Raw genomic sequence first — 26148 nt, 5'->3', positions numbered from 1 at the left:
CTTCCCATATGAATTTGGATTTCTTGGTTCAACCACTCCGGGGTCTTACTTGCCTTTTCTATAAAAATGGGTGTTAAGGCTCCTATATTACAGAATTAACATTGGGATTAGATAAGATCACATGGGCCGGTGTCAACACAGGCCTTGCACACAGTACACACTCAATGGAATTGAATTGCCCAGGGTAATAGGAAGGGGTGTCTAGCCTCATTATCCAGTTGATGACCATTTGTTATGTGCTGGGGACTCTGAGATGCCTGTCAAGGCCCTGGCCCTCAGGACACTCATTAAACAGCGGGCGAAGCAGATGGGTGCACCACGTGGAAGGGTGGGTGCTCCAGCTGGCGAGTAAGCACAGTCTCTTTAATTGTCTGTGTCTCTCCCAGGGCTGCAGTCCACGCTGTCCTCGTCTGTGTCCTGGGACCACGTGAGAATGCTGCCATGGCTTCTTGTCTTCTCAGTTCTGGGTCTCAGGGCCTGGGGTGAGTTTTCTTTCACTGGATCAGAGGGCAAATGGGAAGGGTCATTCTTAAGTCTTGCCATAGGAATTCTTTAAGTGCTTGCCCTTAAAAAGAGAAAGAGTAGCTTTGCATTTAGGGCACAGGACTTGGAGTCTATAGGCCTGGATTCATATCCTTGCCCTGCCTATGACAATGATTTTAAACAAACTCTCAGCCCCTTTAAACCTTAATCTCCTTCCCCTATCTGATAATTGAGATAAGATTTATGACTTCCTAAACTTATTGTATAGGAAGAAAGGCCTGGTGATTTACTTTTGAAAATCAGCCAATGAAAATCCTTGGGTCATAATGGTCCAATCTGCACCCAATCACAGGGATGCCATGGGTCCTAGCGGCATTTCCTTCCATTGTGTTATGGGGTCACCATGAGTCAAGGGCAACTTGGCAGCAGTGGTCTTAGGCATTTAGTGCTGCTATAACAGAAATACCCCAAGTGAATGGCTTTAACAAAGAGAAGTTTATTTTCTCACAGTAAAGTAGGCTAAAAGTTCAAATTTGGGGCATCATCTCCAGGGGAAGGCTTTCACTATCAGCCTTCTCATCGATCTTCCCCCAGACTAGCAGTTTCTCTAGGCAGGGACACTGGGTCCGAAGGATGCACTCTGTTCCTGGCACTGGATTCTTGGTGGTATCATGTCCTCCTGTCTTTCTGCTCACTTCTCTCTTTTATATCTCAAGAGATTGCCTCAAGACACAATCCAATCTTGTAGATTGAGTCCTGCCTCACTAACACAACTGCCGCCCATCCTCCCTCATTAACATCATAGAGGCAAAATTTACAATATCTAGGAAAATCACCCAATACTGGGAATCTTTTTTTTGATACATTTTTTGGGGGACATAATTCAATCCATGACAGCAGTGAACAACAGCAATAAACTGATTGTGAGGTTTAAATGAGGTAACACATGTGAAGGACTTAGCACTTGGGTATTAGTGCAAATAAGTAGCAGCAATGATTGTATTTGTATTGTTATTACATCAATCGCGATCTAACCTAGGGTTTGAGTTTGTGCTTGTAAATAAGAGAAAGTCCCATGGCTGTAGGGGTGTCTTCTACACACCATGCCCATCTCCATAGTCCCTCACACAGAAGCACTGGCTAGCACATACCCCCAAAATATATCCTGGAGGAACTGACTTGATTCATGCAGGTAATTGGAATCCCTTCTCCAGCACTCTTCTCCGTTGCATTTATTTTTAGGTAGAGAGTTCCCCAAATGAGAGCTTCATGGTTTTGAAGTGTTGTGATACACTTTCAGATTGTTTTGCATCAATTGCATGTGTAGATGCAGCTCATGAGAAAAGGATAATCATCCTATTTAATTGGCTGTTTATATACATAAAATATTGCTATTTCACAATCATTTTGGGGGATTACCTGGAGTTCGTGCTGGCAAAAACAGCACATCTGCTGCTCCTGGAAGTGGTCCTTTACTCAGCCCAGAGGCGTTTCCTGGAGGAGGCTTGGGGATTTGGGGAGCCAGAGGGGGAGTGGAGTACAGCTTGTGCCTCTTTGATGGATGGTATTCGGGTTCTCTGAGAGCTGATGCAGAACAGAATGCTCTTTTGCAAGTGATTCCTCCTGGAATGCAACACAAACTAAAGATCTCTCAGAGAGGCTTCAGTATCTGTTTGACAATGTTTCTCAGCTCATTGAAAAGGGCAAACTGGGCCTGAGTGATGAGGAGGCTTGGGGACTGGTTGGGCTTTCTCATGTGAACAGAAATGTGTCTCAGGTCTGCGAGCCACGTCGTGGTTGGAATCGGGGCAAATGGGGTTGAGACCTGAGAGGGGCACGGGCAAACCAGCTGCACTGATTGTCCTACGTCTTTAGGGTAGAGGAGTGGTTCTGGGAGGGAATACAAACCCAGGGAAGGGAGAGACAGCAACGACACTCAGGGACTGCCTAGTCTGAGGAAGAAAGCCCATTCTCTACCCTCTGGGAGTCCTCAATCTGAGGATAGGGAGACAAAGCCCTACCATAAGAAGCCCTCAGAGTGAGGGGGAGACACAGGCTCCCTGGGGGAGTTTTCAAGCCGAGGAGGTGATTTGGCCTCTCAGGGAACCCTTGGGAAAGGACAAAGGATGCAATCCAAGTCACAGAGAAAATTGTCAGTAAGCACAGTGCATATTGAGGGCATTAGTGCTGAGATGGAACAGAGAGAAGACCCTCCAGGGCTTTCCCTGGGATGAGTGGGTGACCAGGAGATGCTTCTTGAAGTAGGGCCTGGGGCAGAGCAGGGGAGAAGCAGAAAGATGGAATCTGCCCCAGGGAATGTTTTGGGATAGTGAAGCAAAGCATCTGGGCTCTTTTGGCCAGGGGCAGGCTCTGTTTTGAAGTGAGTGTGGGTGAAATAGGGTATGGAGGTGAGAAGGAAAGGGTGTGCATGCTTCAGAACCTTTCCTGGGGCTCTTTCACCATTGTGGGGCAGATACAACCTGAAGTGGCTAATGTGCCTTAGATGGGGCAGGACGTGCTATATGATGTCCCTGTGGTTCCCCCATAGATGTCTGCACCATGGTCTCTCGAAAGGAGTGGGGAGCAGAAACTGTTGACTGCAGCACCCACCTGACAATGCCAGTGGACTTCCTTGTCATACACCACATCCCTCGACTGGAGTGTCACGATCAGATAGTCTGCAGTCAGAGGCTGCGAGAGCTGCAGGCCCACCACATCCACAACAACAGCTGGTGCGATGTGGCCTACAAGTAAGAGGCTGGGCCTGGGCCTGGAGGCTACTGTTAAAGCTGCTCCTCAGCGTGCTTCTCCCATCCCTTCTCATCTCTGTCCTCCCCACTTTCTGGGTTGTCATTCTATTGATTTTCTATTGAATAAAATATTTAGAAATTCCAAATCTTCCAGAATTTTCAATGAGGTCCCTGACTGTGAGATACCTTAAAGGAAGCAGGGAAGGTTAAGTATTACTAAATTTCTACGCCTCTCCGAATCGGTCACACAGCACATCACAGGTTACAAAAGGCTGTCACACGCATTAGTGTGTTTGCTCCCCTGAGAGCTCTGTGAGGTTGTAGGGCAAATGTGACTATCTCCATGCTACAGGCAAGGCAACCAAAGACCGCAAGGTTGTCTGATTTCCTCAAAGTCACACAGCTGCAAAGTTGTGGAACCCAAAGGGCTCAAAACTCTTTCTTTGCCCATTGCACCTTCCTCCACACCACATGTATGAGCTTTTACCTTGGTCAGGTAATTTTCTGTCTGTTACCCTAATGACCACTCTAGTGGACCCTATTGGTGGCCGGTAACCCATGCTCTCGGCCTTCTACCTCTGACTGCATGGTTATGGCTTCCTGCCTCAAGTGTCCACTATACCTCTTTGCTTTTTTGCTCCAGTGCTTTTCTCTAAGTCCCTGATGGTGAAAGGGAGCTAATACTCCCCTAGGGGACAGGAGTAGGTGGATACATTCCTCAGCCTCCAGCTCTTCTGAGGGACAATTATAAAGTGCACACACATGGTCACCAGAGGAAACTGAGCCCTGGTTGCCCAGAAGGGTTTCCTGGAGGGGGCTTGGGGATTTGGGGAGGCAGGGGGGCAGTGGAATGGAGCTTGTGCCTATTTGATGGCTGGTATTGGGGTTCTCTGAGGGCTGATGTGGAGTGGAATGTTCTTTTGCAAGTGATTCCTCCTGGAATCAGCCCAATTCTGCACACTTTGTTGGGTCTCTTCCTTCTGTCTCACTCTCCTTGCTTCCTCACTCTGGCTTCTGGGATCTTCTCCTCCCTCCCTTCCCCAAATAAACTGCCTGCATCCAAATCCTTGTCTCAGGTGCTACTTCATGAGAAGTCCATCTAAGACAGTCTCCCGGTGGTGAGAAATCAAATGAACAGATGTGTGGAGATAACATTTTGGAGGAGGGAGGAGAGCCACACTTAAAAACACGTGTGGAGGCTGAGAAGATTCTTACATTGTGTACAGGCTCCAGGACTTCTCTCAAACATGCAGAATAATTTATATAAAATTTGTGTGTCTGAACAAGGGAGGGGGGAGGAGGGAGGGAGCACAGGAGTGGGTTTGTCTTAATTCTAAGCACTAGTATCAATGACTTGGTCTATCTGTTGTTTGGAAGGAGTTCATGCAAATTCCTTTCTGTGAACATGGTTTGAGTCCTTCTCCCTTTGGAGGATGGGTAAGTGATTTCCTCTCACAGGGAAGTGACATGATGCCAGGTATTAAACATGTATTTCCTTGCTCCACAGCTTCCTGGTTGGGGACGATGGCAGGGTATATGAAGGTATTGGCTGGAAAGTCCAAGGCTGGCACACCCAAGGCTACAGAAATATCTCTCTGGGCTTTGCTTTCTTTGGCACCAAAGAAGGTAATGATCATCCTGGCTGACCCTTCTTCAAAGAGTTGTCAGCACTCTTCACCCACTCCTTTGTTCCCACACTCTGCTGTTTCTCACCTTTCTCTGATGATTCACTCTCTCCTGAAATTCTCTTTTCCCTAGTCTTCCATGACATGGCATTCTCATGGACCTCATCGTGCTGCTCTGCTTTCTTCTTGGTCTTCATTGCAAGCTCCTCTTCCTCTAGTTGTCTCATAAGTGGAGATATTGTCCAACCTTCTATCTGAAACCCTGTTCTCTTCCTGTTCTCTTCTAAGAAGGCTTGGGGCTTCAGCTCTTACCTCTATGTCAGTGACTAACATCCTCTTCTCCAGCCTGGCATTTCTACAGAGCCAGGCCATTACTTCCTGTCAGACATATCCTCCTCTTATCTCTCTTACTCCTAGGTTTCCATACATTTTTTTAAACCATGTTGAAGCCTCCAGTTCCTGAAACCTCTTCCACTTTCTTCTGTCTATTGCTAACCCTAACCCTAACCCACTTCCACCTTACCGTAAATGTTCTAGGATCATGACATTGAATGTGTGCACCCTTTAACATAAACAAACCTCTTGCCCATATAGTTTCTCATTTTCTTCTCCCAGTACCCTTTCAGATAGTCAAGATAGTTATCATGATTGCTATTACACAAATGTGCAGCCTGAATCTCAGAGAGGTAAATGACCCAAGGTGACACAGCTATAAGGAGAGGAATCAGAAGAAGAGCCCATGTCCATGATGTCCAACTCCATCTGTTTCCAGCAGAGCAGAAGGCTGTTTATGTTCAGCCTGCTCTTATTTTCATTACCATTCATTGCAACCTGGATATCCACTTGTTAGCTGCAGGATCTTGAGCAAATTACTTAACTTCTTGGACCTTCGAGATCCTCTTCATGAATAATGGGGGTAAATAATAGCATGTACTTCAGAGGTTTGTGGTGTCAATTAGATGAGTTAATCCAGGTAAAGGGCCTGGTATGTGCCAGAGGCCGCTACAGAAGGGAAACCCTCACCTGGCCAGGTGGGTGCTCCTGAGCATTGTGCTGCCTCTCAGCTCTTTCATGGAGAGAGGGAGTGAATGAATGAAGCCATAGCAAGTCCTATGGAAAGGTCTTCATCCTGGCTCACTAAGAGTTTTGCCCAAGCGGATCCTACACTTTAGTCTGTCTGACCTGAGAGAGGCTGCTCCCCTTTCTTCCCCTCCAGCAGCTATGCAGAGACTGGTAGGGCACCTCACTCTCCCCTCTCATAGCTCCCCTCAACTAAGGCCAGACCTCGGTTTCTCATAGATCTCTCTTCCAGGCCACAGTCCCAAACTTGCTGCCCTGTCAGCCATGGAGGGCCTAATCTCTTACGCTGTCCAGAAGGGCCACCTGTCATCCAGGTACTCTCAGCCACTTCTTGTAAAAGAAGAGAACTGCCTGGTGTCTCCACAGAAGGAAGGTTCAAAGAAAGGTAAGATCTTCAATCCCACCTTGCCCTCTCTCCAGGCTCACCCCCTACTAACCTCAAATGCCATTGGAAGTGATCCCTCTAGTCTGGCTCTTACTGGATATCTTCTGACAGGGAACTTGCAACCCAACTCTCTTCAGAGGGACGTTCCAGGACACCTCTTTATTCCTCAGATTCCTAGAATGCTAGAGCCGTGGCATTATTCCTGGTGGAATACATAGGCACTCATTTCTTTAATCATTCAACAGTTATTTACTGAGCACCTACTAGGCACTGAGGGCGTACACTCTGAGGGTATGCACAAAACACACAAAAATCCCTGCCCTCATAAATTTTCAATCTAGAAGGCAGAAAAAGTCAATAAACAAATACAATATGAAAATGTTTGGTATGTTATGTGGTGAAAGGTTTATGGAGAAAAAAAAAGCATGGAAAGAGAATATATAAATACACATTTTATATATTCATGTCTATATATACAAACACACATATTTCTGATTACAAAAACCAGAACAACACTAATATAGTGAAGGTAATAAAAGGTAGATACAATTTTGGTCTTAACAAATAGCAACATCAAAAACAGTAAAGTTAATAAGTGCTTCCAGCCTTTTGTTAGATTTAATAAAGGTTTTCTTTCTTTTTTTATTAGCTGTATTATGTTAAAGTGCCGAATAAATTTGATCTCTGCCTTTGGACGGATACTGTCAATATTAATGACCCCAGACATTGACGGAGAGGTGTATGGACTATAAATGACTCTCAAAGGCACATTTTCAGATGAAAATTAATCTGATTTCTCCATAGGACCCTGTCACATACGTGTACACATGCACGCACAAGCACTCACACGTGCGCACACACATAACAATCCTGAGGATAAATAAGTGTACTGTGTCCTTGGAATGAAATATCCATGTCCCCTCAGGGCCAATGCTCCCATTGTCCTTTGAGTTTCATTGGTCGTATCAAAATCTGTAGCTCTCTGGTTCCTGTCTCTTGACTCCAATCACTTGGCGCAAACATACCCCATTCCAACTAAAAAAAACAAAAACAACCTATCACCATCAAGTCAATTTCAACGCATGATCATATGTTACAGAATAGAACTACCCCATAGGGTTTTCCTGGCTGTAATCTTTTTTTTTTTTTTTAATTTTTATTGTGCTGTTAAGTGAAAGTTCACAAATCAAGTCAGTCACTCATACAAAAATTTGTACACACCTTGCTATACACTCCTAATTGCTCTCCCCTAATGAGACAGCACGTTCCTTCCCTCCACTCTTTCTCCCTGGGTCCATTCGGTCAGCTTCTGGCCCCCTCTACCCTCTCATTTCCCCTCCAGACAGGAGATGCCAACACAGTCTCATGCGTTTAGTTGATCCAAGAAACCGGCTCTTCAGCAGTATCATTTTCCACCCCATATTCCAGTCCAATCCCTGCCTGAAGAGTTGACTTTGGGAATGGTTCCTGTCTTCGGCTAACAGAAGGTCTGGGGACTATGGCCTCTGGGGTCCTTCTAGTCACATTCTGACCATTAAGTCTGGTCTTTTTACAAAAATTTAGGGCCTGCATCCCACTGCTTTCCTGCTCCCTCAGGGGTTCTCTGCTGTGTTCCCTGTCAGGGCAGTCATCGGTTGTGGCTGGGCACCATCTAGTTCTTCTGGTCTCAGGCTGATGTAGTCTCTGGTTTATATGGTCCTTTCTGTCTCTTTGGCTCCTAATTACCTTGTGTCTTTGGTGTTCTTCATTCTTCCTTGCTCCATGTGGGTTGAGACCAATTGATGCATCTTAGATGGCTGCTTGCTAGGGTTTAAGACCCCAGACACGACTCTTCAAAGTGGGATGCAGAATGTTTTCTTAATGGATTTTATTATGGCAATTGACTTAGATGTCCCCTGAAACCATGGTCTCCAAACTGCTGCCCCTGCTATACTGGCCTTTGAAGCATTCAGTTTATTCAGGAAACTTCTTTGCTTTTTTTGATTTAATCCAGTTGTGTTGAGCTCTTCTGTATTGCCTGTTGTTTTTCCCTTCACCTAAAAAAAGCTTATCTACTATCTAATTAGTGAAAATCCCTCTCCCTCCCTCCCTCCCTCCCTTCCCCTTCTTGTAACCATCAAAGAATATTTTCTTCTCTGTTTAAACTATTTCTCCAGTTCTTATAATAGTGGTGCTTATAATAGTGGTCTTACACAGTATTTTTCTTTTTTGTATTTTTTAAAAATAATTTTTATTGTGCTTTAAGTGAAAGTTTACAAATTAAGTCAGTCTCTCACATAAAAACTTGTATACACACCTTACTACATACTCCCAATTACTCTCCCCCCAATAAGACAGCCCGCTCCCACCTTCCAGTCTCTCTTTTCATGACCATTTTGCCAGCTTCTAACGCCCTCTACCCTCCCAGCTCCCCTCCAGACAGGAGATGCCAACATAGTCTCAAGTGTCCACCTGATGCAAGTAGCTCACTCCTTATCAGCATCCTTCTCCAACCCATTGTCCAGTCCAATCCATGTGTGAAGAGTTGGCTTCAGGAATGATTCCTGTCCTGGGCCTACAGAAGGTTTTTCGTCCATGACCGCTGGGGTCCTTCTAGTGTCAGTGAGACCATTAAGTCTGGTTTTTTTATGAGAATTTGGGGTCTCCATCCCACTGTTCTCCTGCTCCCTCAGGGGTTCTCTGTTGTGTTCCCTCTCAGGGCAGTCATCCATTGTAGCCAGGCACCATCTAGTTCTTCTGGTCTCAGGATGATGTAGTCTTTAGTTCATGTAGCCCTTTCTGTCTCTTGGGCTCGTAAGTACCTTGTGTCTTTGGTGTTCTTCATTCTCCTTTGATCCAGGTGGGGTTGAGACTCATTGATGCATCTTAGATGGCCGCTTGCTAGCTTAAGACCCCAGGCGCCACTCTCCAAAGTGGGATGCAGAATGTTTTCTTAATAGATTTTATTAAGCCAATTGACTTAGATGTCCCCTAAAACCATGGTCCCCAAACCCCTGCCCCTGCTTTGCTGATCTTTGAAGCATTCAGGTTATTCAGGAAACTTCTCTGCTTTTGGTTTAGTCCAGTTGTGCTGACCTCCCCTGTACTGAGTGTTGTCCTTGCCTCCACCTAAAGTAGTTCTTATCTACTATCTAATTAGTAAATACCCGTCCCCCACCCTCCCACCCTCCCTCCCTCCCTCCTCTTGTAACCACAAAAGAATGTGTTCTTCTCAGTTTAAACTATGTCTCAAGGTCTGATAATAGTGGTCTTATACAACATTTGTCCTCTTGCACCTAATTTCACTTAGCATAATGTCTAGATTTCTCCATGTTATGAAATGTTTTATGGATTCATCATTGTTCTTTATTGATGTGTAATATGCCATTGTGTGAATATACCATAATTTATCCATTCATCCATTGATGGGCACCTTGGTTGCTTCCAACTTTTTATTGTTGTGAACAGTGCTGCAATGAACATGGGTGTGCATATATCTGTTCATGTAAAGGCTCTTATTTCTCTAGGATATATTCCAAGGAGTGGGATTGCTGGATCGTATGGTAGTTCTATTTCTAGCTTTTTAAAAAGGAAGTGCCAAATCGATTTCCAAAGTGGTTGTACCATTTTACATTCCCACCAGCAGTGTATAAATGTTCCAGTCTATCCACAACCTCTCCAACATTTCTTAGTTGGTGTTTTTTGGATTAATGCCAGCCTTGTTGGAGTAAGATGGAATCTCATTGTAGTTTTGAGTTGTATTTCTTGAATTGCTGACCATTGTGAGCATACCCTCATGCATTTGTTAGCAGCCTAAATGTCTTCTTTAATGAAGCTCCTGTTGTCTTTTTGTGGTAGAGTTTTGCAGTGTCATGTAGATTTTAGAGATCAGGCACTGATCTGAAATGTCATAGCTAAAAACTTTTTCCCAGTCTGTAGGGAGTCTTTTTACTCTTTTGGTGAAGTCTTTGGATGAGCATAGGTGTTTGATTTTTAAGAGCTCCCAGTTATCTTGTTTCTTTTCTGCATTTTTAGTAATGTTTTATATACTCTTTATGCCACGTATTAGGGCTCCTAGCATTGTCCCTATTTTTTCTTGCATGATCTTTATTGTTTTGGATTTTATATTTAGGTCTTTAATGCATTTTGAGTTAGTTTCTGTGCATGGTGTGAGGTATGGGTCTTGTTTCATTTTTATGTGGATGGATATCCAGTTATGCCAACACCATTTGTTGAATAGACTGTCTTTTTCCCATTTAACTGACTTTGGGCCTTTGTTAAATATCAGCTGCTCATATATGGATGGATTTATGTCTGGATTCTCAATTCCATACCATTGGTCTATGTATCTGTTGTTGTACCAGTACCAGACTGTTTTGATTACTGTGGCAGTATAATAGGTTCTAAAATCAGGTAGAGTAGGCCTCCCACTTTGTTCTTCTTTTTCTGTAATGCTTTACTTATCTGGGGTCTCTTGCCCTTCCATATGAAAATGGTGATTTGTTTCTTCTTCTGATTAAAAAATGTCCCTGGAATTTAGAGTGGAATTGCATTGTATCTATAGATGGCTTTTGGTAGAATAGACATTTTTACAATGTTAAGTCTTCCTATCCATGAGCAAAGTATGTTTTTCTACTTATATAGGTGTCTTTTGTTTTCTTGCAGTAATGTCTTGTAGTTTTCTTTGTATAGGTCTTTTACATCTCTGGTAATGTATTCCTAAGTATTTTATATTCTTGGGGGCTACTGTAAATGGTATTGATTTGGTGATTTCCTTCTTGAGGTTCTTTTTGTTGGTGTAGGGAATTCAAGTGATTTTTTTGTATGTTTATCTTGTATCGTGATACTCTGCTGAACTCTTCTATTAGTTTCAGTAGTTTTCTTGAGGATTCTTTAGGGTTTTCTGTGTATAAGATCATGTCATCTGCAAATAGAGACATTTTTACTTCTTTCTTTCCAATCTGGATGAGCTTTATCTCTTTATCTATCCTAATTGCTCTGGCTAGGACCTCCAACACAATGTTGAATAAGAGTGGTGATAAAGTGCATCCTTGTCTGGTTCCTGTTCTCAAGGGGAATGCTTTCAGAATCTCTCCATTTAGGATGATGCTGGCTGTTGGTTTTATATAAATGCCCTTTATTATGTTGATGAATTTTCCTTCTATTCTTATTTTGCTGAGAGTTTCTATCATGAATGGGTGTTGAACTTCATTAAATGCTTTTTCTGCATCATTTGATAAAATCATGTGGTTCTTGTCTTTTGTTTTATTTATATGATGGATTACATTAATTGTTTTTCTAATGTTGAACCATCTCTGCATACCTGGTATGAATCCCATTTGGTCATGGTGAATTATTTTTTCGATTTGTTGTTGAATTCTATTAGCTAGAATTTTGTTGAGGATTTTTGCATCTGTGTTCTTGAGTGATACAGGTCTGTAATTTTCTTTTTTTGTGGTGTCTTTTTTTACCTAGTTTTGGTATGAGGGATATGCTGGCTTAGTAGAATGAGTTTGGGAGCATTCCATCCTTTTCTTTGCTCTGAAATACATTTAGTACTACTAGTGTTACATCTTCTCTGAATGTTTGGTAGAACTCTGCAGTGAAGCCGTCAGGGCCAGGGCTCTTTTTTTGTTGTTGGGACTTTTTTTATTACCTTTTCAATCTCTTCTTTTGTTGTGGGTCTGTTTAGTTACTCTACCTCTGTTTGTGTTAGTTTAGGTAGGTAGTGAGTTTCTAGGAACTCATCCATTTCTTCTAGGTTTTCGGATATGTTCGAATACAATTTTTCATAGTAATCTGTTATGATTCTTTTAATTTCAGTTGGGTCTGTTGTGATAACACCCATCTCATTTCTTATTTGGGTTGTTTGCTTCCTCTCCTGTTTTTCTTTTTTCATTCTGGCCAATGGTTTATCAATTTTGTTATTTTTTTCACACAACCAGCTTTTGGTCTTGTTAACTCTTTCAGTTGTTTTCCTGTTCTCTAAGTCATTTAATTCTGCCCTAATTTTTATTATTTGCTTTCTTCTAGTGCCTGAGAGTTTCTTTTGTTGCTCTTTTTCTATTTGTTCAGGTTGTATGGATATTTCTTTGGTTTTGGCCCATTCTTCTTTTCGTATGTGTGCATTTCTTGATATAAATTGACCTCTGAGCACTGCTTTTGCTGTGTCCCAAAGGCTCTGGTAGGAAGTGTTTTCATTCTCATTGGATTCTGTGAATTTCTTTATTCCATCCTTAATGTCTTCTATAACCCAGTCTTTTTTGAGCAGGGTATTGTTCAGTTTCCAAGTATTTGATTTCTTTTCTCTGCTTTTTCTGTTATTAATTTCCACTTTTATAACCTTATGGTCAGAGGAGATGCTTTGTAATATTTTTGATGTTTTGGATTCTGGAAAGGCTTGCTTTATGACTTAATATGTGGTCTACTCTAGAGACTGTTCCATGTGCACTAGAATAGAAACTATACTTTGCAGCCATTTGGTGGAGTGTTCTATATATGTCTGTGAGGTCAAGTTGGGTGATCGTGGCATTTAGATCTTTCGAGTCTTTATTGAGCTTCTTACTGGATGGCTTGTCTTTCACCAAAAGTGGTGTGTTGGTTTCCTACTATAATTGTGAATCTGTCTATCTCACTTTTCAGTGCTGTTAGAATTTGTTTTATATATCTTGCAGCCCTGTCACTGGGTATGTAAATACTTAATATGGTTATATCCTCCTGGTAAATTGTCCCTTTAATCATTATTTAGTGTCCTTCCTTATCCTTTGTGGTGGATTTAACTTTAAAGTGTGTTTTGACAGAAATTGACATTGCCACTCCTGCTTTCTTTTGATCTTTGTTTGCTTGATATATTTTTTTCCATCCTTGGAGTTTTAGTTTGTATCTCTAAGTTTAAGGTTTGTCTCTTGTAGGCTGCATATTGTTGGATCATGTTTTTTTATTCATTCTGCAACTCTCTGTTTCTTTATTGGTGTATTTAGTCCATTTACTTTCAGTGTAATTATGGATAGGTATGAGTTTAGTACTGTCATTTTGATGCCTTTTTTTGTGTGTGTTGTTGACAGTTTCATTTTTCCACTTTTTTGTTTTGAGGAGTTTTTCTTTGTAAATTGTGTGTTCCTCTTTTTCATTGTAGTTGAATTTGGTTTTGCTGAGTATGTTTATCTCGGTTTTTATTTTGAAGTGTAGGGTTGTTAGTCTTCTTTGTGGTTACCTTAATATTTACCACAATTTTTCTAAGTATAAACTTAACTTGTATCTCCCTATATCACCTTGATTTCCTCTTCATATTGAAGATCTATGCCTACTTCATTTAGTTTCTCTTTAGTGATTATTGTCATCTTTTACATACTGACATCACTGATTCTCTGTTTTGAGTGTTTTCTTTTAAATCTTATTTTATTTTTGTGATTTCCCTGTCTGAGTTGATATCTGGATGCTCTGTTCTGTGTCCTAGTGTTGTTTTGGTATCTGATATTATTGATTTTTTAACCAGAGAAATGCCTTAATATTTCTTGTAGTTTTGGTTTGGTTTTTGCAAATTCTCTAAGCTTGTGTTTATCTGTAAATGACTTAATTTCACCTTCATAGTTGACAGTTTTGCTGGATATATGATTCTTGGCTGGCAATTTTTCTTCTTCAATGCTCTATATCTGTCATCCCATTGCCTTCTTGCCTGCATGGTTTCTGCCGAGTAGTCTGAACTTACTGATTCTCCTTTGAAGGTGACTTTTCACTTATCCCTGGCTGCCCTTAAAATTTTCTCTTTATCTTTGGTTTTGGCAAGTTTAACGATAATATGTCTTGGTGACTTTCTTTTGGGATCTACCTTGTATGGGGTTTGATAAGCATCTTGGATAGATATCCTTTCATCTTTCATGATGTCGGGGAAGCGTTTTGCCAGAAAATCTTCAACAATTCTCTCTGTATTTTCTGTTATCCCTCCCTATTCTGGTATTCCAATCACTTGCAAATTATTATTCTTGATAGAGTCCCACATGATTCTTAGGATTTCTTCATTTTTTTAAATTCTTTTCTCTGATTTTTTTTCAAATATATTGGTGCCAAGTGCCTTATTGTCCACCTTCCCAATTCTGCATTCCAATTCCTCAATTCTGCTCCTCTGACTTCCCCTTGAGTTGTCTAATTCTGTAATTTTAGTGTTAATCTTTCGAATTTCTGAATGCTGTCTCTCTATGGATTCTTGCAACTTATTAAATTTTTCATTATGTTCTTGAATAATCCTTTTAATTTCTTCAACTACTTTGTCTGTGTGTTCCTTGGCTTTTTCTGTGCATTGCCTGATCTCGTTCCCAATGTCACTCCTGATGTCTTGAAGTGTTCTGTATACTAATCTTTTGTATTCTGTATCTGGCAATTCCAGGAATACATTTTCATCTAGGAGCGTCCTTGATTCTGTTTTGTGAGTTTGTTGAAGCAATCATGGTCTGCTTCTTTATGTGATTTGATATCGACTGCTGTCTCCAAGCCATCTATAAGTTATTGTAATAATTTATTTTATGTTTGTTCACTGTGTCTTATCTTCTTGCTTTTTTTGTTTCAATATACTCAAATAGGCTACTAGGGTGTGCTAACCTGATTGATGGAGATTTCAAAGGACTAATGTCCTTTTACCAGATGGTTAGAGCTGTTACCAGGTATATGAGCCTAGAAGTCCATTCACTATTCTTGTATAGATTCAGCTCAAGTGTCCCGACAGTTGGTCACCTGGTGTGTGGTGTAGGCTCTCACCTACTGTCTTAGAGGAGTAGTGGTGTTGGTTGTATGCACTGATTTCTGATAGCAGCAGGGGGTCACACTCCAAGGAGGGCAGGGTGCTGACAGCCTTCCCCCAAGTGTCAGTAAGGAAGGAGCATCTCTGTTCTTTAGAGTGCTCTGGTGGATGGGCTCTGTAGCTGTACCTTAGGAACCCAATGCTTGTACATGTAAAGATTAGTAGGTACCACTATCCTCATACCCCTTTAGCTGGTAGCTAGGTGGCTTGGATGGAGCCTCAGCCCTCAGGTCCCTGCTGTGGGTAGGTGAGGGCTCTGTTTAATAGGCAGAGCGGTATCAGACCTCCAAAACCTACCTCACCACCACACAGCTGAAACAATTACAGTTAGATCTCTAACAGATTTGCCCTTGCATTATAATAGCCACCTGGTTCCATGTGGGGTTGACAGTCAAAGTCTGTGGATCGTTTATGTCTGGACTGGAGCTGCTTCTGCTCTGAGTTTCCAGTTTAGGGGGGTCGGGAAAGTATTTTCCCCCATTTGTTAATTTGCTCCTTCTCCCAGGCCAGGAGAATGAGTCAGAGAGAACCCGGCACTTTCTATCTCAGGCCCAGGGAATTCAACTGCTAATGAAGCCGGCTAGGATGGGGAGGGATCAGATAGATAGGAGAGAGTACTTTCTAAAGAAGGAGCTATTGGGTCCATGGGGTAAGTTAGACAAAATCACTTACCTTGTGTTGAGAGCTGCTGTTTTATCTCAGATTCCAGAGGTGTGTGTAGCCTGTGTGTGCTGGCTGGTCCCCGCCAAGATTGCCCCTGGGGATTAGGGCTGCGTCCCACACTTGCCTTCTTTAGCTGAAGCGGCTTTGTTCTAAACCCTACAGCAGACCCATGGCTGTCACACCAGGAGGTTGGGGTGCGGGCACTTTGTTTGCCTTCTTTCTATGAAGCAGCCACTTCCTAAACACTGCAGGCAGCCCTGCTGTAGACATGCCACAGGGTCAGGGGTGCACTTTTTTGCTTGCATTCTTTCACTGAAGCTGCTGTGTCTCAGGAAACTACCATCAACCCTGCCGCTGCTGCACTAAAGAACGGCACCAAGGAATTGGAGTTGAGCCACTGCGTGGGTTTGGCAACTCGTCACTGCTTCTGCTCCGTCTCTCAGTCCCCTGTCACTCAGATTGACTCCTTAGTTCTGTGTTTGATGCTCAGGGTTCGTAGATTATCATATATGTAATTGAGTCACTTGTTTTTTCGGGTCTTTGTTGCAAGAGGGTTCAGTGGAAGCTTCTGACTAGTTAGCCATCTTGGCCCCCTTGGCTGTAATCTTTATGGAAGTACATTAGCAGACCTTTCTCCTGTGGAGCCGCCAGGTGGATTTGAGCAGCCAACCTTTAGGTTAATAGTTAAGCAGAAACTATTTGTGCCACCCAGGGCCCTAAGTGGCCATTCTGAGAGCTGCTGGGCTCTCCTAAGTCCCACAGTCAGGGTCAGGCCAGGTTGCCCAGAGAGTGGTGGGGATGTTGGGGGGAGACTGAGGAATATGTTGGCCTTTGGTAGTAAGGTGGTTGACAGATGGGTGGGCAAAATGAATCCCCCTCTGTGTTTTTTGTACCGCTACAGCTTGCCCCAGCATTGTTATGCGGTCTGATTGGGAGGCCAGGGAGTCCCATTGTGCCAAGATGAACCTCCCATCTAAGTATGTTATCATCATCCACACCTCTGGGCGGACCTGCAATGTGTCTGATATGTGCCGCCGGCTGGTCAGAGATATCCAGTCCCACTTCATGGACAGACTCGACTCATGCGACACTGGGTATAAGTAAGTGGGCCTGAGGACACGTGAGTTTCTTTCCCCTTGGGTCCAGAAACTTAGTGTTGAAGGGGAAGGGAAGGGGAATGAATATATACTGAGTGCTCACCATGTGAGAGGTGCTTTATGTATGGTCACATTGGCTAGGGTGTGGTGGGGAGAGGTGGAGGAATTTAAGAAGTCAATGGAGGTTAATGGTTAATGACTAGGATGCAGGACTAGATAAGGAAGGGCATTTGGGAGATACAGCTGGCAAGCCTTTTTAATGAGTGGATGAAGCAGATGAGCTGATGATCTTATTCCTGCCTGGGTCAATGGGTTGTTGGGTGATGGTGCCTTTTATGAAGATGGAGAGCCCAGAAAGACGGGAACAGGTGAGGAAGAAGGCAGGTCCAGTGTGGACACATGGAGTTTCATAGATGGCAACTGAAGCTGAGGAAGGGGATGGGTTAGTCCTGGGAGAATGTGCTGAGTGAGAAGAGAAAAGGGCTTAGGGCAGTATGCTAGGAAACTTAAGGAAAGGGAACAGAAAGATGATGTGCAGAGGAGGGAGGAGGGAGGAGTCAGAGAAGAAGAAAGCCAGGCGAGTGCAGTGTGATGCAAGCTGCGGGAGGAGCATGTGTGGAGAATGTGAGAGGGGCTGACAGGGTCAAATGTGAGGAGAGGTCAAGTAAGGTAATTCTGGGAAAATGTACATTGTATTTAGTGGTAGGGAGGTCACTGGTCACCTTGGGGGAAACGGCTCAGTTGGTGTGGTAGAAAAAGGCCAGGTTGTTGGGACTGAAAGTCGTGACCCTCTTCTTTATAGACAGTGGGCTACTTATGGACAGCAGTAGTGTGCTGGGTCTGGGTTGGCACCTACGGCTCATGAAGGAATTGTTAGAGATTCAGGAATTTTGCAAGTCAGATGTTAAATCATTGGTAGCCTGAAATCAGCCATGGCAGGAATATTTACACCACAGTAATCAGCAAACATTATAAATCAGGGGCTTTCCCCCTCCCCTCCTGCCCCGTGAGCTGGTTTATCAGCACACCACTGGCAAGGACTCTGTTTTATTTGTCTTTTTCACTCAGTGCTTATCACCCAACAGATAATCAATGTCTGATGAGTAAAGGCATGAATGAATAATTGGATAAGTGAATGAAACAATTTCTGATTCCCAGAGTACCTCTCTTGCATGCTGATCTCCATCTCCCCTTGCTTCTCCAGCTTCCTCGTGGGCCAGGATGGTGTCGTCTATGAAGGGACAGGCTGGAATGTCCAAGGCTCTCACACTGCTGGCTACAATGACATTGCCCTGGGAATTGCCTTCATGGGTACCTTCACAGGTCAGTAGATTCTTTGGGTAGTAGGAGTTATTGTCTGGTGTTTGAGGGAGAATGTCTGAGAGACATGAAAGACAAAGGCATCAGAGACATGTTAGTGCCTGCCCATGCTGGATTTACCCGGCTTCGAACTTGACATTTAACTGAGTGTGACCAGAGGTGACTCTCAAAGACGAATGCACACCCTAAATCTACCTCCTTCACATCCAGCCAGATGTCTCTTTTTTCTCACACCCAAAGTACACATGGATCAAGCAGACATGATCTTTGTGCATATTTTTAGTGAGGTCAGCAAATGCAGCTCTTGTTTTGGTTACCATGGCAACAACGTGAGGCCACTCTGCCTTATTCGCCAAAGCCACGAATAATCCCCTCTCTCGGCACACTGTGACTTGTCATTGCTCAGAGTTCTTGCCCAGAGTTTGTTCAGACTCAGGGGCCTTTTGATGAACCTCTGGGAAGAGGAGGTCATGTCACTGGGGTTCACTTAGGCTATACTAAAAAGGGCATTGGGTTGGGCTGTGTGGGTATGTGATCCAGGAATATACCTGGAGACAAGACTGGGGCATTGGGACTGGGCATTTGAAGGGTACAGAAAACACCTTGGGCTAACCCAGGGTTTATCAACCTTAGCACTGTTGACATTTTGGACCAGATAATTCTCTGTTGTGGGGGCTGTACTGTGCATTGTGGTATGTTTAGCAGTACCCCTACTTTTACCTACTAGATGTCCATAGCGACCTGCTCTCCCCCGCCCCTGCAATTTAGACTACCAAAAATGTCTCCAGACATTGCCAATTGTCCCCTGGGAGCCTAAATTGCTTCCATTTGAGAACTGGGAGTTAAACTAGGCTAATAAAGGCTTTGAACATCCCTAGAGTAATTGTATCCCAGGCTCTGACGTTTTGATTCAGGTTTCTCCGGAGGTGCTGTGAAAGACTTATTTAATTTAAGTTTTTTAGTAAGAAGTTTGGTACCAAGGAATCTGAAGTCTTGACCTGGTTTTATGCCTGTCTACGGGGTGGTTGGAAACCCTGGTGTGTAGTGGTTAAGAGTTCAGCTGCTAATCAAAAGGTCAGCAGTTTGAATCCACCAGGCACTGCATGGAAACCCCACGGGGCAGTTCTACTCTGTCCAGTAGGGTCCCTATGAGTCAGAAAGGACTTGATGGCAATGGGTTTGGTTGGCTTTTTTTTCGTGGGATGGTTGCCAATGCTGGACTGTGCTAGCTTGGTGATAGTGATGGTGGTAGTGGTGGGGGAGGGGGGTTGTCAAGAAGTCTGTCCTGGGCAGAGAACTCTGGGATCAACTGTCCTGTGACCAAAGCCCAGCTGTGTTTTGCAGGAACTGCACCAAATGCTGCAGCACTGGAGGCTGCCCAGAGCCTGATCCAGTGTGCTGTGGACAAGGGATATTTGACTCCCAACTACCTGCTGGTGGGACAGAGTGATGTTGAGAACACCCTGTCTCCTGGGAAGGCTTTGTACAACATCGTTAAGACCTGGCCTCATTTCAAGCACTGAGGAAGGCCATGCTCCTTCTAGCATTGCTCCCCTCGACTACTGGAGCTCCCTATCCTCTCTCTCACCCTGCTGTGTGCCCTCTCCCCACCAGCCCCATCCTGTCCTCCTTTCTGAGGCTCGCATGATTATGTCCCTCATGCTCATTTTCTCCGGTGGCCCCCAAACCCCACAGCTGAGCAGCCCTCTGAGTCTGGGCCCAGATGCCCTGTCTCTTATCTTCCTTTCCCCCGGACACCCACCTCCTCAGCCAGGTGAGATGAGGGGCCGGTCTCTGTTTTACTTCTCTTTCCCGCTATACTTGTCCCTCTGCCTGGTGTCTGCCCGCAGCTCCGACCCCTCATGCAGGACCCAGATTCATGTCACCAGCCCCCTCCCCTCTGCTTACGGAGTGACTTGTACATATTTGGATGCAGCCCTTATTTAAAGGATCTGTGATTGTTTATAAGCATGTCTTTTTCTCTGCTGGGTGGTGAGTGTCTGGAGGGTAAGGACTATGTCATCTCTGCACCCTCAGTGCCTCAGCAGTGTCTGGAATTTAATACAGATGTTTAAAAAATAAATGAATAAATGAATGAGTAGATCCAAATCTCTGCTCACCTTTCCTCTTGGCTCCATCATCCCCTCTGGGGAGGCGGCAGCCTTCCTGGACAGCCCCCATGTCTGGCAAGATCCTCTCAGATCCATTCCCTCCCACTGTGAGACTCGGCTGCCCCTGGTGGCCTTCCGGTAATGGCAGTTGTGTCTCCAGGGTCCTGTCTCCCTACCTCCCAGAGCTCCCTGAGGGCAGGGACGTGAACGCCCTCTAAGAGCGTGTCCACACAAGCTGCTTAGGGCTGCTCCCCTGCCCTCTGGGCAGGCTTGGCGTTGGGCTGGGTGGGACCCAGAGCCTTGGAACTCTGCAGCCCTCACTGCTGCCTGGGCTCCTCCTGTCCAGAGGGAGCCTCCACCCTCTCAGATAGGGGTGGACTACATGCTGCTCTTTATTTGAAGCACAGGGGCTGTTTCTCATTTTCTCTGGTCCTGATCTGGAAACAAGGGAAAGAGGGGAAAGAAGAAGGATGAATAGAAGGAGCCATACATATACTCGCCTTGCTTTTAAAACAATAAATTTCTCTGTGTTCAGTGTGTGTTCTCATCCATTGCAACAACAGGCATGATCTCGACAGCCCTCACATTGATACAGCATGTCGTCAAAGTCTGTGTCAACGTGACTGTCTTAGCTACCTAGTGCTACTGTAACAGAAACGCCACAAGTAGGTGACTTTAAAGAACAGAAATTTATTTTCTTGCAGTTCTGGAGGCTCAAAATTCAAATCAGGGTCTCAGCCACGTTGAATTCTTTTGTGAGGCTGTCTTCTAGTTTCTGGTGTCTGCCAGAGACCCTCAGCTTCCCTGGTGCCTGTCTTCCTCCTGTGTATGTCTCTGTGGCTTTTTATAACTCAGAAATGATTTGGTTTAGGACTCACTCTGCTCCTGTATGACTTCATTAACATGGCAAAAGGAATTCCTATTTCCAAGCAGGGTCATATGTACAGGCTTAGGATTTCAACACAGAGTTTTTGTGGACATAATTCAATCCTTTACAATAACCTCAAGAACCCTCTGTCATCTGATCTCAGGTCACCTTGGAGGGGGGTAAACAGGGAGGAGATGATTATCCCCATTTCCTAAAGAGGACAAATGGCCCAGAGAGACTTAGGTCCCTTCCTGAACCCAGAAGAGAATTTGCCAGAACGTCACACCTACAGGGCTTCCTGCCAAACCAGCACTTCCTATTTAGTTGAAGGCCCATGAGGGTGTGGGTAGGAAGTACACAAAGAAAGAGGACTGAACACTGGGAAGTAGCACTATGAATGGAACCAGGATTTCATGTCCTGTACGACAAAGGCTCCAGGGCAGACGGCCTCTCTCTTTTGGTTCTGGTCCCAATTCCCAGGACTCAAGCCCTTCCCTCCTCCAGTGGAGATTTTTCAGGGGGCTTTAGTCTCCCTGGCCTCAGCCAATTGCACCCCTATAGCCACCACAAAATTAGTATTCTTTGATGAGGAATATTGTTGCTTCCTCATTTGCTATTTCTCTGGTGTTTCATGTATGGGCTCAGTCACAGCAGGGTGCTTATCAAGAGAAGTAGTGCCAAGGCCAGTGGGCAGGGCTCCTTCCAAGCAGGTGGTCTGCTTTAAGCCTTTCCTATAGAGAAGTTCATCTCCAGCTCCCCCAGGAATCAACCATGACCTAACATGGGCACAGTCATAGTGTCTGTCCATCTCATGGGCTTTGTGAGGACTACCTAAGGTGATAAATGTAAAGGGCTTTGAAAAAGTAAAAATAACAGCAACAGCAAAAAGATTGCCATTGAGTGAATTCTGACTCATGGCGCCCCCATCTGTGTTAGAGTAGAACTGTGCTCCATGGGGTTTTTGGTGGCTGATTTTTCAGAAGTAGATCACTGGGACTCAAAACATGAGGTGTCTCTGGGTGGACTCCAACGATGAACCTTTTGGTTAGCAGCAAAGCAGATAAACACTAAAAAATTAAGAGTTATTATTTTTATTTCTTTGTGGTTTCCAGCAGGCAGGGTGTGTCCTTTTGAGTCATGACCTCAGGCTCCTGTGAAGGGTGGCACAGGCTGAGGTGAGAGGGTCTGAACCCACATCCTTGGAGCTGGAGCAGGAGGGAGGGCAGGCGGAGCAGGGGAGCACGGGCAGCCCTTCATGGCCTCCTGGGCTGGCAGTGCTGGAAGGGGCCCTGGGGGCTACCTAGTGTAATGGTTTTCTAAAGTCATAAGCAACCTTGGAGGTCATGGTCGCCAGGCCTTCTGTTAGCCCAAGACTGGAACCATTCCCAAAGCCAACTCTTCAGACAGGGATTGGACTAGACTATAGGACAGAAAATGATACTGGTGAGGAGTGAACTTCATGTCTCAGTAGACATATGAGGCTATTTGGGCAGCTCCTGTTTGGAGGCAAGATGAGAAGGCAGAGGGTGACAGGAGCTGATTGAAAGGACACAAGAAATGCAGAGTGGAGAGGAAGAGTGTACTGTCTCAGGGGGAGAACAGCTAGGAGTACATAAAAAAAAAAAGGTATATATAAGTTTTTGTATGACAGACTGACTTGATTTGTAAATTTTCACTTAAAGCACAATTAAAAAAAAAAGTCAGATGCAGGCACAATTTTTTTTTCTTCCATCAAAATATTATAAGGATCCAAATTTTTAAAAAAATGCTAATTGAGTTTAAATCTCATTTTTACAGAAATCTGAGGCCCAGGGAGATCAAATGAAGTGTTCAAAGGCACACAATGTTTCAAAGAGCAGAATGCACCCAATTCTACAACAGCCCTTGACCCAAACACCTTTGTTCAGATGCATCTGTGGCTCCTTCTTTCCAGCAGAATGAAATACAAACATCTCTGCGTGGCACTCACCGAGGCTCCCACCATCTGGACAAATCCACCTCCTTCACAAAAAGCTCACGTGCCACGCGTTATGCTACCTGCCTTCAGTCACACAGGTCCCCTCCCCTCTTCCCATAGTCGCCTAATTCACCTTTTACACCTGGGTTCCCAGCACTTTTCAAAGGCTAGCTCTTCCAGAAGGTTTCCTGCTTCTCCAGAACAGAACTGACATCTACCTCCCCCCACTGCCATGTCCCTGCTTCTCTGTGGCTTTATCACTCTGCCCCTTGTTTTCACCCATCCCCACTCTGGGCCTCCTGGGGCTGAACCTGCACCTCACTCCTCTCTGCATCTCCAGGCCAGCTGGAGCACTGCTGGGGCCACATGAGTGCCTGTGGAATGAAGGGTTAAAAGCCAAGCCTAGGACAAGGTGGGAGAAACAGAGAGGCAGTGTTCCTAGCCTGGGAATGTCAGTTTTTCCCTTGGCTGCTCCTGGGGTGTTTGTCACCGAGTGAAAAATTCCTGTGTTTTCATGCTATGCTGAAACCACTGCCATCATTCATTCACAAGTCATTTATTGAGCACCTACTATGTGCCAGGCAGTTGCAGTATGTCATAGAGCAAAGTAGACGAAGATCCCTGCCCTCTTGGAGCTTACAGCCTAATTGGGAAAAGGCACAATAAATAATAAATGTTGTTGTTGTCATTGAGTCGGCCCTGACTCCTGGCAACCTTATGCATAACAGAATGAAACAGTGCACTATCTTTATGATCGTTGGTGTGTTTGAGTCCATTGCTGTAGCTATTGTGTCAATCCTCTCATTGAGGCTTTCTCTCATTTTTGTTGGCCTCTACTTTACCAAACGTGACTCCTTTTTCTAGTGATTGGTCTTAGAAAAGAGAAATAAAGCAGTGCAAGGTTGTTAGGAGCACCAAGGGGTTGTAATTTTAAATATCATGATCAGAATAGGCCTATTGCAAAAGAGACAACTGGACAAAAGTTTGAAGGGGGTGAAGGAGGTAGCCATGAATATATATCTGGGGGAAAGGAATTCCAAGGATAGGGAACCACCAAAACCCACTGTTGTTGAGTCGATTTCGACTCATAGCGTCCCTATAGGTCAGAGTAGAACTGTCCCATAGAATTTCCAAGGAGCACCTGGCGGATTCGAACTGCGACCTCTTGGTTAGCAGCCATAGCGCTTAACCACTACGCCTCCAGGATAGGCAACAGCCAGGGCAAAGGCCTATGATGGGAATAGGCCTGGCGTGTGGCCAAGGATGGTTGAAACTGGGGGAAGGAGAAGGGTGAGCTGTCAGAGTGGGGAGCTGAGAGTTAAGGGGAGGAAGATCATATAGGGCCTTGTAGATCACATAAAGACCTTGGCTTTTACTTTAAGAGTAAAATGGAAAGCCATAGAAGGATTTTGAGCAGAGAACGGACATGATCTAACTCACCTTCGATAAGGAACACTCTGGCTGCTGTGCTGAAAATAGATAGGATTATCAGCTTCCCACTTATTAAATGAACACCAAAAAAAGAAATCAAACGTGTTGCAGTGGAGTCAATTCTGATTGGCAATTATGAACACCCACTCCCTGCTCTGGACCACTATCAGTGACATTTGAGGGAAAACTCCATCTCAGTCACCACTCTGGGCTTCTGTGGTGGCTGCAGGGTCAAGGCTGGGAGAGACAGGGTCAGTCAGTCCTTCCCTCCTATCTTAGCTCTCCCTTCCTAAAGGGAACTCCCTGCCCCCTCTTTGCTTGCTATGGGCAAGCTGACTTCTCTCTCAGAGACTGTCTGTTTCTTTTAGTCTCTCTCTGAATTTCTCTCTCACTTTCTATCTTTGTTTCTACCCAAACCCCAGAATATGGTAACAGGAAGGAAAGAGCTATATGGGGACATGTAGATTAGGACCATAAAGAAAACCAAACCATACTCGCTGCCATCAAGTCGACTCTAACTCAGGGCGACCCTACAGGACAGATTAGAACTGCCCCCTTAGGGTTTCCAAAGATCTGCTGGTGGATTCAAACTGCTGACCTTTTTGGTTAGCAGCCATAGCTCTTAACCAAAGTTTCCATAATAATCACGTGGACCATAATCACCCCCACTTTGCTCTCTGCCCACTCCCACCCTGCTACCAATGCCATAGCATGTCCACCATCATGGTCGGGAGGGGAGCCGTGGAAGGCAGAAGGGCTGCTCCAGTGACAGGATCCACTGTCACAGAGACAGGTGGGATCCAGGTGTGATTCTGGTCCAACAGGTTCTCCCACACAGGGCTGTCAAGCTGTGAGCCCTTAATTATAGCCTTGAAACTAAAGGATGAACATGTATCAATTCATATGAGGGTGTGGTTGGCTGGGAAAAGGAATTTGCAGTGGGTGTACTGAAGGGTCTGCCAGGGGATACTCCAAAGCAAGAGTATGAAGCATCTCCTTGAGGTTGGGGAGCTGACAAGATCCTATTCAGGCTGGGCAAGGGCTTTTGGGACCAAGTCTCAGCAGTCGCTACAGGAAGGGGGCTTCTTTCTTGTCCTTCAATGCTTATGTCAAATGTTACATCTTTTTAGAGGTTTTTCATGGCCCCTTATGTAAATTTTGAACCTCCTATTTTTCAGATCACTCATTGTAGTTCATAATTATTTATTCATTTTCATCTCTCTTTCAATCTCTCCCTTTCTCTGTGTACATGTTGCGTTGTCTGACTTTCCCACTAGATTGTAAGCTCCAGGAGGGCAGGAACCATGTCTCCCTTATTCGTGCTCTGTGTCAGCCTCTGGTGCATGCGAGGTGCTCACTAAACATTTTAGAATGAAGACAGGCTGACGCCTGAGGTCTGGGGAGCTAATACTGTGACTGCCTCCTGGCTGTCTTGGAGCAGGTGGCAAGTGCCACTGGTTTGACTGGGTCTGCTCCGCTGAGCTCCCACTGGCTGTCATGGAAGAAGGGACCCAAGCTGCAGAGAGGATGGTGGGGTGGAAGAACGGAGGCATCAGAAAGAAACTGACCAGGGAGAGCAGACACTCCACAGGTGGAACATGGCAG

General features: G+C 44.6%; 1 protein-coding gene across 2 annotated transcripts; it reads left to right on the top strand.

Annotated features, from left to right (window-relative positions):
- The first annotated feature begins 433 nt into the window (after window positions 1-433).
- Window positions 434-19699, top strand: LOC126073622 (peptidoglycan recognition protein 4-like). Of its 2 annotated transcripts, XM_049880510.1 has the most exons (8): window positions 434-486; window positions 2098-2189; window positions 3023-3233; window positions 4741-4859; window positions 6171-6323; window positions 16661-16859; window positions 18061-18179; window positions 19521-19699. In XM_049880510.1, exons 1-8 carry the CDS (start codon window positions 434-436, stop codon window positions 19697-19699), a joined length of 1125 nt encoding a protein of 374 aa, XP_049736467.1. The 2 variants fall into 2 exon arrangements, with proteins under 2 accessions (XP_049736467.1, XP_049736468.1); XM_049880511.1 differs by lacking the exon at window positions 2098-2189 and having other exon boundaries at window positions 434-482; window positions 3032-3233.
- Window positions 19700-26148: the final 6449 nt, after the last annotated feature.

This window comes from Elephas maximus, chromosome 3 (genome assembly GCF_024166365.1).
Source record: "Elephas maximus indicus isolate mEleMax1 chromosome 3, mEleMax1 primary haplotype, whole genome shotgun sequence".
In the NCBI taxonomy this organism is placed as follows: domain Eukaryota; kingdom Metazoa; phylum Chordata; class Mammalia; order Proboscidea; family Elephantidae; genus Elephas; species Elephas maximus.
The sequence above is the reverse complement of the archived record's forward strand: the minus strand, read 5'-3'. Positions and strand labels throughout refer to the sequence as shown.